The sequence below is a fragment of the Polistes fuscatus genome, unplaced genomic scaffold (assembly GCF_010416935.1).
Source record: "Polistes fuscatus isolate 324 unplaced genomic scaffold, CU_Pfus_HIC Scaffold98, whole genome shotgun sequence".
Classification (NCBI taxonomy): domain Eukaryota; kingdom Metazoa; phylum Arthropoda; class Insecta; order Hymenoptera; family Vespidae; genus Polistes; species Polistes fuscatus.
Window position 1 is genome coordinate 43,417 of NW_025113182.1, and position 12,682 is coordinate 56,098.

The window sequence follows — 12,682 nt, forward strand, 5'->3', positions numbered from 1 at the left end:
AAGCGGAACTAAATACGCCAGAAATAGTAACTAAAAACGACATACAAATTGAGTCCAGTGATGTAGAAACAGCTATTCGAAAACTAAAGAATAGGAAGAGCTCAGGGCAAGATGGCATCCCAAACGAATTACTAAAATATGGTGGCCAACGTCTCACACAACAGTTAACATTCCTAATACAAAAAATACTATACCAACACAGAATACCTGACGAATGGCGAACTAGTACAACTATAGTTATGTTTAAAAAAGGAGACAAAAAGCTGCCTACAAACTACAGGGGAATAAATCTTTTAAACACTTCATTGAAACTAACAACAAAGGTTATAACGAATAAAATTAACAGCTTAACGAATCTAGAAGACGAACAACAGGGATTCAGATCAGGCAGATCGTGCACAGACGCGGTTTTCATCATAAGACAGATAACAGAAAAATCAATTGAATACAACAGACCAGCATATGTGTGTTTCATTGATCTGGAAAAGGCATTCGACCGAGTGCAGTTAAAGGATGTTATACACCTCCTCTATAACCGGCAAATTCCGAATAATCTTATCAAGACCGTAGAGGACATCTATAGAAACAATAAGATCCAAGCAAAGATAAATGGTGCCTTGACTGAACCGATTGATGCAGGTCGTGGTATCCGACAAGGGGATTCCCTAAGTCCCCTGCTTTTTAACATCATTATGGACGAAATAATAAGAAACGTAAGACTGCTAAAAGGATATAAAATTGGCAACGAAGAAATAACCATCCTATGCTATGCTGATGACGCTGTATTAGTGGCCGAAAATGAGGATGATCTACAACGTCTACTACACCGATTTAACTGCATAGCCAAATCATTCAATATGAAAATATCGGCCCAGAAAACTAAATGCATGACAACATCAAAGACACCGTTAAGATGCAAACTGGAAATTGAAGGGAAGGTTATTCAGCAGGAAATGAGATTTAAGTACCTAGGAATAGAAATCTCAGGATATGGTGATGTTGAAGCAGAGGTAAGAGAACAGACAATGAAGGCATTCAGAATAGCGGGTTGTTTGAATGACACAATATGGCGAAACAAAAACATGGACATAGAGACCAAAGCAAGAATCTACAAGGCAATGGTAAGACCTATTATGTCACATACCGCAGAAACTCGACCAGACACGGCGAAAACGAAACAGTTACTAGAGACAATTGAAATGAGAGTTCTTCGCAGAATAGCTGGAAAAACACTACTGGATCGAGAAAGAAGTGAAGATATAAGAAGAACATGCAAAGTGGAAAACATTAACGAATGGATACTAAAAAGGAAAAAAGAATGGAACGAACATATCAACAGAATTGAAAACGGAAGTATTGTCAGAATTGCACGGGATAAGTAACCGGTTGGCCGCAGAAGCACGGGGCGCCCACGAAAACGATGGTGCGACAATTTAACAGTGCAATAGGCAGAAAAAAACGTCGTTACGAAACAGGCAATTTGCCTAAACTAAAGAATGAAGAAGAAGAAGAATAACATACAGTGCGGTCGCCTTTCGTTACACATACGTATTAATACCCCCTATCGTCATTCGTCATTTCTTTATAATGTCTTTTTTCTTAATTTTTCCTTTCTTTTGAATCCCCACTTCGCATCCTCGCGGATGGCAATTGCTCGTATGATTTCCTTGCTTTCGGTCACGTACGCCACAAGCACGCATCCGACACACACACATCCAGTCTCATGCACTCATACTCACACCATCACCCACGACAAAAGAAACAACATTTTCTTTAACTTTCCCTATAAGGAAATCGTCTGTAGTTATTCTCGAAACATCTATACGCACACTTCTAATAGTAATTACTTTTCGTTATTTACGTCTTAATTTTCTTTTCTTTCACTCGAGACAGGAAATACTGCTTTCTTGTTCACTTCGAATTTCTCTTATCCTTGCAATAGTAAATCTTTGTAAATTTTCTTTAAAAATAAAGAAAAAAATTCCAGAAAAAACGCAAGATTCATTCTGAAAGTTGGACTAAAATTAAAAGTGTTCCTTTGACTCGTCGAAGAAAGACTCGTAGCGTTGCGCTATCTAAATTTCTAAATTTCTAAATTTTCACTTTCTTATATCCATAAGCAGAGAAAGGATTTAAACGATCAAAATCTAGGATTTTTCAATTCTATATAGCCTATATAACATGTAGCTTCGCCTAATACAATTAATGAACTGATTGAATATGCTCGAAACACGTATTATAAATTAAACGGAGATATGCTTGATAATATTTATGTAATATTACAAACGTGTATGAAATTAAAATAAATTAGTTGAATCAAGCAATGTATAATGGCGATTATAGTTTTAAAATTTATTTAAATATATTCGTGGTGAACAATATGTGACAATCTAACACGTCCAATCAATTAGGAATTATTTCTTCTCTTTTCTCATCATTTTCTGAGCTACGATTTTTCCTGCATACTTTTTCCTTTTTTATTGTCCTAATTTATATCAATTATTAATTCTAATATAGTAACTATAACTCACAATTAGTTTAAGGTCACATCTCATATAGTCACAGTGTAGCTATTGGTACAAATGACGTAGCACCTAACAATATAATCTAATTGTAAGATATGTATATCAAATAGCGAGTAGTGTAACAAGTGCTCACAATCATAATTAGTGGTTTACTATTCATAACTTTTGAGATTGAGATTACATCATTAACACTACAACTACACTAACTGAGTTAGTCAAATTTACTGGTTTAAGTAAAGCTTGTTTCTATTATTTGCATATGTTAAGAATAAATTAGGATATTTATATAAATATATATTTTAATATAATTACCATACATTCTTCTTTAGGATATTTACTACTTCCTTATACATTTTACTTTACACATTTCGTCTTATACTTTCAATCTTGTTTCTTATCTCAAACCAAACTATACATATATCTTACAATTATATATAATATATATAATTATTAATTATATATATTATATAATTATTTATAATTATATAATTATCTTACAATATAGATGGCGCAGTAAAGTATAACAGCTGTTTAAAAGTGTGCTCCTGCATTCTGCTGTATTTAGTTGTGTTATAAGTTATAATTAAAATAATTTTTATGTTTTTTCTACTGTTTAACACAGTGCTTTGTTATTTTTATCTGTAACATTGGAGTTTTTTTATTTTGGGTGTATGTTAAAAGCCATTAATCTGTGTTTCGGCCGTTGATTTTCAACCACAGTTTATATCGTATTCAGACAGTACTGTCATATTATTTCTATTATTATTATCTTAACATTGCCACCTACACCATGCCTGACAGAACTACAGAGTGGTTTGGTATTTGTATACGTCCAATTGTTGACAATCTCGCTGCTACGACCCGGGATACTTGTAAACATAAATTTCACTTGGCTTGTGTCAAAGTTAGATATGCTCTACACTCAAGATCCGAAGTCAAGGACTTTGTTACCAGCAAATGTCCTATGTGTTCAGGGAAGAATGAGTACCCTATTTCTATTTTGGAGGAAATTAGTAGGAAATTGGATGGGATGACTGCAAGACTGGACAGAATAGATGCCAAATGTGACTCTTTACATGAAGATTATAAAGCTTTAGAAAAGCGACTTAATGCCAAATGTGACTCTCTACATGAAGATTATAAAGCTTTAGAAAAACGAGTTGGTGCAATTGAATCGGCGTCATCATCGGACGCAACTTGTACGGTTGGCCAAGCAATCAATCCGCAATTGCAAGCCATCCAAGAGATAGAAATGCGCCAATTGTATATGAAATCTAATCAATTTCGTGACCAATTTGTTATCTCGGGTCTCCCAGAGGCGGCTTTGGAGAGCTTACCAGCTGCAGTGGCCAAACTCGGAAAAATTCTAGAGGTTCCTGACGTTAGCGTAAATAGTTTTTCATTGGTAGAGAGAATCGGACACAAAACAAAGAAAAATGTTAGAGGAAACTCTGTTCACGAACGGGACATCATCGTAAAATACCATTCATCAAATTTGGTCGACAAGTTTATTGCCTGCAGGAGGAAACGCAATGATGTTACAGCAAATTTAATCATCAATGGGTCACAAAAGACGCCAATTTTTGTAAATAAGCGTTATCCAACGGCATTGTATAAATTGCGACAAAATATTATTAAAAAGTTTCCTCACATCAGCAAAAAATATATTTGGATTACGTCTAATTCTGTTTGCATAGACCTTAAAAATGGATCGGAACCAGTGAAAATTTTGCCGTCAATGGACCTAGCAAACATTAATAGTCTCTGTCCCGGTTGAAAATGAACAATCATTTGTTTAATATGACTATGCGTAAAAGATTAGTTGCCTCCTTAATATTACCAATCTTTGATTATTGTTCAGCAGCTTATACAAACATCTCAGGAACATTACAAACTAAATTACAAAGAAAGTTTAACGCTTGTATTCGCTTTATCTTTCGTTTGCAACGATATCAGCATATTACTCCGTTTAGAAGAGCTTTAGGATGGTTTACTTTACAAGGTCGATGTGACTTCTTAATGGCCTGCATAGTATACAAAATGTTGCGTCTTCAGCACGACAAAATATTAAGAACGAACTTTAGTATCCTTACTTCTGTTCGTGGTCGTGCTGTCAGGCAATTGGATGTATTATGTTTACCTTATGTAAGAACCAGGACTTATGACAAATCATTTTTGGTTACTGCTGTTCGTATGTGGAATCAACTACCGGAAGATATCGTAGCTCTAAGTGACTATAAAGAATTCAGATTAAGATGTTATACCTACTTTATTGATACTATACCACTATTATAGAACTGTTATACTTTTATTTATGTATTATTTACTATTTTCTTTTTACATTTATTTATTTACTGTGCGTTGCTACTAATAATAATTACATAATTTTAATTTTTGTTTTGTTTTATCTATACATTATATTGTACTTTACTGTAATTAATGGCCTTTAGGGAGCCTAGGCTCTAGGGTCAATAAAATATTATTAAATATTAAATATATTAAATATTAAATTAGTACCATACTTTTCAAGCCCAACACATCTTATTCCCATATTTCAAGCCCAACACATCTTATTCCCATACTTCAAGCTCAACACATCTTAGTTCTTTTCTTTAAGCTAGACACCCATCTTATTTCCAATACTTCCAAACGAGACACCCCTTAGTTACATACTTTCCTTCAAGCTCGCTATTAGTTACTTTGTTGCCTATGTATATACATTATCCCCTCTATCATCCTATTGTTTTTTCCTCGCTTTCGGTTCGCGAATATTCGAGAGGATTCGGTACGACTACACATCAGGTGATAATCTCAGTCGTCGCAATTTGACAACATAGCACACTCTTACGTAATACAGAAGTTATATTTAGTTTTCGACCTTCTTTTTTCCCTTATACGTATTATTCTTAAATAAATCCAATAATCTCAACAGTATATTTTTTTTTAATATAAAAATGTTTATTTGTAGGTATATTTTTAACAACATTTTGTTAAATCTGAATTGACATTGAATAGATACTTAAAAAAATATTAAAAAGCTTGTATTTATTATTATTTATTTATTTTAATTTCAATTAAATTGATATACCAGTCAAAAATATTAGTTCAAATGAAGCGAGTCTTTATTATTAATTTTTTTTAAAGTATACATATTTATAATATTAATTATGCATTTTTATAGCAATATTTTTAATTTGAAATTAAATTGAAGTTAAAAAATATGTAAATAAACATTTATATATTTATATTTTCTTTTTAATTTTCTTTCAAATATATTATGTGATAAATTTATTTTCTGCGTTGTAGTTGTGGTTGCCATTTTTCTTCGCTATGAATTTTTCTTATTACATGCAAGCGTTTTGAAACAGTCATTGAAGTAACACTTAACGCTTTCAAAAACTCTAAAATCGTTTGAATTGAATTTTCATTGAGTAATATTTGCAAATCAAAATTTTTTTAATTTTTTCAGCTATCCGAAACGTTCTTTGTTTTTCATGTCGAAATCACCCTTTTAAAAGCGCTTAAATAGAATATTAAGAAATCCAACCAGTTAAGACTGAATCCCTTTCAACAATGTATATGTTATCGCTAAATCTCGAAAGACGTTAATGTACACATTATCTAGTAAATCTGCAGATTATTTGATTTGCTCCGCTAACTTGCGGAACAAGAGTTTTCCGCATTTTACATAGGTAATATACACATTAAAGTAAGTGTGCTAGTCGTAAAAACCAATTGCTATGTAATTAAAGAAAAAACAATCTTTAGATTGCATTAATAATTAAGCATAAGTTTTGTTAATGTTAATGAGGGTATCATAGTAATTATTTCTTCTGTATAAATAACAAATCACGCACACACTCATTGTAGAAACAATACAAAATTTTCGTCGCTTATATATACTCATTTTCCCCTCCATCATCTTTTGTTATTTCCTCGCATTCTTAATCGAAGTTTCCCGACCATTCCCGATCATATAAATTCGAGATTCTTCCTTACTTCCTGATCGAGAATATTCGGAAAGTTTCGATACGACCAAACATCAGGCGATTATCTCAAGCGACGTCGCCTGACAAACAAAACACATTCGTAGGCAACAAACAAGTCATAGTTAGTTTCCTAGTAACCTTTTCTCACACATACAAACACTATCCACTCTCTCATTTGATAAAATAAATTCAATATTTCACAAATTTATCATATGTTTTGCAAATTCATTTCGTTAATTGTAATAATATTTTAAACCGCTTGATTCTTTCTATTATAGTTTTTTAATTGATTGATGATTAATTATATCAACTAATTTATTAATTGTTTGATTGTATTAATTTGATCCTTTAGATATCGAAAAATAAATAAATAACATTATATTAATTTAAGCTACCAAAGCAATAAAGCTAACAAAAACGTTGCTGTTGTTCCAACAAACATCTTATTATCAAGTTAACCAAGTAGGTAACCTATCATTATCTACCTATCATTAATTTGAGAAATGAAATAATTTTCGATACTCTAACGGATCACCCTAGTTAATTTGCACTTACCTAAATAATTTGCAATATAACTGATTTCTGCACTTTAGCAGTAACATATACATTTTAAAAGATACTCGACTTTACAGTCGAAACTTACTAGCATTGAAGCTGGCTCCTTGTATCATAGCAGTAAGTAGCAGGAGTTAAAATTATTACGGTAATATACGCCTATGCTTACATATACACGGCCCTTTTTATACACGATTTTCTTTTTCCTCCAAAAATTATATCTCTTGTAAGATATAGATCGTTTTCTATTTTTATCTGCTACGCTCGAAGGTTTCGTCGTGGAAGGCGATTTTTTGTTAATTTCCTAAGCCAATGAGCCTCGTGGGCGTCGGTATGACTATCCAATGAGGAACGAAGTTGGCATATCTTAAAAACTGATTCGTTGTGGAAAGGAAGTAACTGGTCAAGGAAGTGGGGACAGGAATAGGCTTATAAAGAGGATCAGGGAGCAAAGCGAGTTACTTTCGTTTGTCTTGTTAAATACTGTGTTTATGTATTTCGTTAATAAGTCTATATCTGCTTTATGAAAAGTCGGTGAATTTTTTTTTTTAAACTGATTGTTAACGAGATAGAATCAGTTTGAAAATAATCGAATTTGAATGAACATATTTTAATAAAATTAGTTATTTCTACCCACGACTACTGTTATTTTACTAGTGTTGATCGATGGTGTGCCAGAGGCCCAATTTTTCGAGCTACTACAGAAAAGGTAAGAATCTTATTTGAATTCTTAACATATTATGTGCGCAGCTCTGTTCTTTCAGGAACCGCATATTTTTGAGTGCTATTTTATGTTTAATAACAATTTAAAATCAATTCAAAATCAATTCAAACATTTCACAATTAATAACGAAAATTCATTTTCGTCTATAGTATTATTTAGTGCATCTAATAAATTATCAATCAAAAATTCCACACACTCTTTGACTTTCATTTTTATTAGTTCTATGTACGTCATTTTGCAACTATTTTATAAACTAATCATTCATATTGTAATTTATCATGTAAAAGATTAATAATATTATTGATTTTTAAAAAGCTATTTTCCTTACAAATTGAAACACGATTTTTGAAATAACAAAATACTTTGGAACTTTATAAGGTATGATAAAGAGCTACCGATGTAATGGCTATAATAAAAGATTGATTTTTACGTTCTCGGAATGGCGAAATTTATTTTGTTTCGCTAATTACTTGGTAGAAGAATATAAGAGGTTTAGTTACCCTGACAACGTAACAAGATAATTTAGTTTTAATTCCTTATATCATCGATTGAGTCAAAGAAACCTGAAGACAAGTTGTACGCAATATGTTAACATTGTGATAAAATACTAACCGATTTTCTGCTATAACTACCTTCTTACTCCTCCATCGTCTATCATTTATTGTTTATTGTCATTTCTTTTCGCCGTCTTTTTCTTTCATCTTCCCTTTCTTTGATATCTCTACTTCGCTCCATCGCAGATAATCGATGTTGTATGGCGCTCTGTTTTAGGTTCATCATCATCATCATCAGCCTATACTGTCCACTGCTGGACAAAAGCCTCTCTCATATTGAGAGGTTTTTAGCCTTAATCTTCCTCGCTGGCTAAAGACGTGTTGGAAGATGGTGTAAGGATGGTGTGTTAGGGAAATTTATAGGTTTAGATAAGGATACTGGATGGGACAATGGATTCCCCCGTATCGTCTTGGGAGATAATCCAAGGCTTGCGTAAGCAGGGTCAAATCCCTGAAGTAGGTCTATCCTCCACCGGGATCGTGTAGGAGTACCTACCCGCTACCTTTGTTTTAGGTTACGTACGCGGTAAGTTCACTTTTCATACATTCATAATTATATACTATACAACGTGACAAAAGAAAGAACATTTCTTGTAGCTTTACTTTCAAGAAAATCGTCTTTAGTTATTCTAAAAATATCTATATGCGCACTTCCAATAGCGATTGTTCTCTGATGTATACGTCTTAAATTTTTTTTTCTTTTCTTTCCTTTCTCTTTTTTTCTTTTTTTTCTTTTTTTCCTTTTTTTCTTTTTTCTTTTGTTGTTTTCTATATTATATACATTCACATGAGACACGAAATACTGATTCTTGTTCATTTCTGAATTATTTTATCCTTACAATTTTTTAAATTATTTCTTGATCAAACTATTTTGTCATAATTTTATAGGTAGTCAGATATATTTACAATAGTTAAGATTTTGTCACAGAATTAAATTTACTTTGGTTTTTAGAATTATCATTTTTTTTTATCTATAAATCTATATGGTTTAAGGTAGTAAGCCCACTGTGACGGACGAAATTTCAACGTTTTTTCATGAATTTTTTTTAATATAAAAATAAAACCGATCGTTTTGAAATTTGTATGTTTTTATTGGTGTCTTGAAGTGTACAAAAAAAAATTTTTTCAATTAATGTTACATTAATTTATTAATAATTTTGTCTTTCTAAGTTGAGTCCTCGAAAAAAAGGTAAGTTGTTTCGGGGAAGCACATAGCCTTCCTTAGTCATGTGAATTAAAAAAATTAAATAATTTATTGTTTTTAGGCTTCATTCTAATGAATTAACCTATAATATGCATATTAAAAAATAAAAAAAATAGCGGACTTGTAAGAAAAAGGTTTTCAAGATCGAATTTTTCTGTTGATAAATTGTTTAAAAAAATTAATTTATTATTAAAAAATTTAATGTTTTAGAGGTTACACATTTAGCTATGTATGTCGAAAATAACGGGTTCAAATTTTAGCCAAATCGGTTGAATAGTTTTTAATTAGTGCATCCCCGAAATTTCGAAATCGTGGTTTCGAGAAAAACTCGTTCAAAGTTTTTCAAACACTTTCATATAAAATTTCATTCACACTACGGCGCGCTCTCTTCTTTTGACTATAACTTTAAAAATATTTTAAATTTTAGTCTGAAACTTTCAGATAATAATTTTAAGATGTTTTTCTTGCAAAAAATGTGAAAAAAAAAATCGATTTTTTGAACCCGTCACAGTGGGCTACTACCTTAAATGTTTTAAAAATTTATACTAGTTTTGCTTACAATGTCTTTGTCATTATATAAAAAGATTCTATTCACGTGATTCTTATAAGCGTACAGAAATCAATGCGAAATGGTTAATTCGCATATATAAAAGGATGTAAAGAGTATTAATGAGTATAAAGAGTAAAGAGTATCGATAAGTATATCAATGAGTATAACGAGTAAAGAGTGTAAGAGTTTAAAGAGTAGAGTAATAAAGAATGTAATAACAGAGTAATTTAGAGTATCTGTAGGGAAAAAATAATATTTCCTACATATTATGGGCCGTGAACTTTCGTGATTGCTCATCTACTGGTACGTGAAAGAATCCATTTTTTAAATCTAACGTTCTGAATATCTTTGCACCCTGTAACGCGTCTAACTGGTCTTCAATCAGTGGTAGCGGATATCTGTCCCTTACTACTTTTCTGTTAAGTTCTCGATAATCAAAACATAATCGATTCGTTCCGTCTCTCTTTTTTTACTGAAACCACCGGACTGCGTACTCTGATAGCGATGGCCTTACGATACCTTCTTTGATCCACTCCTCGATTTGCTTATTCGTCTCCTCTTCCTCTAAAGGAGATACCCGTCGCGCTCTTCGGCTAACCGGTTCATCGTCTTTTAACACTATGGTCATCTTAACTCCTACTTTCCGACTCTTTTTAGGAACGTACTCTTCTATTACTACTTCTACCCCCTCTCTAACACTCGGATCTGATATATGTGATAACTCTAACTCACTTGTTTGCACATCGATCGCAAAAACCTCCAGAACTTGTTCTGTTTTCCTAACCAGCTCTTTCGATCCCATAAAAATTTCACCGTTTTTTGATGAGTATGAGTCTGATAAGAGTAAAGAGTATTAATGAGTATAAAGAGTAAAGAGTATCGATAAGTATATCAATGAGTATAACGAGTAAAGAGTGTAAGAGTTTAAAGAGTAGAGTAATAAAAAATGTAATAACAGAGTAATTTAGAGTATCTGTAGAGAAAAAATAATATTTCCTACATATTATGGGATGGGTACATGTCGACCATGCAACAATTAGAGAAAAATAATTAATTGATCTATCAAAAAGAGAGGTTAGACGAGAGTAGCGACGTGAACGGATTGGTTGGGGAACTAGGCACAGAGGCCTTTAACCCTTTCGCTACGGACACCGACTATAGTCGGCGGCCTCTCGAAGTGCTGTGTGTACGGATACCGACTATAGTCGGTGCCGCGTGAACACCTATGCTTACGTTTGTAAAACAGAATCTATCTTATCGGTTGAATAAAATAATATATATATATTCGGTTCATAACGTTCTCCGACGTCTTCCGATTCCCAATCGCCATTGTTCTCTATCGTAACACATGTCTTCGTTCAAGCCTCATTCTTCAATTTCCCTATGAATTCCTTCCATCCAGCTTTTCCTAGGTCTTCCTCTTTTCCACCGTCCTTTTGGTGCCTACATTAGTACTTGTTTGGGTAATCTTTCGTCTTCCATACGTTGTACATGGCCAAACCATCTTAATTGTTTTGTTTTTATATCGTCAATTATAGTATGCTTTACATCCATTATCTCCAATATTCTTGTATTTCTGATTTTATCTCTTCTTGATACACCAGCGGCTCTTCTCCAGAAGTCCATTTCAGTTGTTCTGAGCATATTTTCGGATTTTTCTTTAAGTGGCCAAACTTCGCTGCTATATGTTATAATACTCTTAACAATGCTGTTGTAGATGTTATGTTTATTCTCTTTGGAAATACTTTGGTCCCATAGGATTGTGTTCAATAATGCGATAGCTTTCCTTCCTTGTGTGCACCTTTCTTGGATATTCTTGTCCAATGTTCCATCTTGTGTAATTTTAAGCCCCAAATATTTATATTCCTGACAGTGATTGATAGTTATTCCGTTTTCCAATGTAAGATCCTGCTGTATGTCTCCAACGAACATATATTCCGTTTTTTTAGTATTCACTTCTAAACCCCAGTTCCGGTACTCTTCTATGATTTCGCAGGTCATATATTCAATATCGTGATAATCCTGAGCCATGAGAATCTGATCATCCGCGAAAAAGAGTGTATAGCATGTTATCATTTAGCGGTATACCCATATTTTTACATTTCCTTTTCCAGGGTTTCAAAACTTGTTCCAAATATATTTTAAATATATTAATAATATTGATAAATAATAAATTAATAATATTGAATAAAATAATAATATTATAATAATATAATTTTTTTATATTATTTTTATATTATTTTTTTATATATTTTTTTTATTTTATAATTTGAACTAAATCTTGCTAAAAACATATTCGGCATACAAAATAAGTGTCTTTAATTATTTTACATTACGCTGAACCGTCCAGACTACCGCATAAGAAAACTATTTGTATAGTAATTCTATGTAAATAAAGAATTCTAAAGGTATTGATATTCTAAAATAAATATGTAATATTTTTTCGATCCCAGTTTACAGGCGATAGAAATAATTTTGAGATATTCGGTCTCCTCAAAAGGAAGGGTCTGGTGCTTGTCCCCCTTTTGTTTACACGTGCAAGTTTGCACGGGAACATTCCGGAAATCGTGGAAATCCAGAA

The 12,682-nt window shown here is 32.3% G+C and overlaps 2 protein-coding genes across 2 annotated transcripts; one reads left to right on the forward strand and one right to left on the reverse strand.

Moving 5' to 3' along the window:
• Positions 1 to 4,331: 4,331 nt before the first annotated feature.
• LOC122525860 lies at positions 4,332 to 4,820 on the forward strand. Its single transcript, XM_043648843.1, has one exon. The coding sequence runs from the start codon at positions 4,332 to 4,334 to the stop codon at positions 4,818 to 4,820; it is 489 nt and encodes a 162-aa protein (XP_043504778.1).
• A 6,724-nt stretch (positions 4,821 to 11,544) lies between these two features.
• On the reverse strand, positions 11,545 to 12,132 carry LOC122525861. The gene has a single exon (XM_043648844.1). It carries the CDS (start codon positions 12,130 to 12,132, stop codon positions 11,545 to 11,547), a length of 588 nt encoding a protein of 195 aa, XP_043504779.1.
• Positions 12,133 to 12,682: the final 550 nt, after the last annotated feature.

Bases quoted from the DNA above. Each gene is read 5' to 3' on its own strand.
- LOC122525860 (XM_043648843.1), top strand. From the start codon at position 4,332: ATGCGTAAAAGATTAGTTGCCTCCTTAATATTACCAATCTTTGATTAT.
- LOC122525861 (XM_043648844.1), bottom strand. From the start codon at position 12,132: ATGGCTCAGGATTATCACGATATTGAATATATGACCTGCGAAATCATA.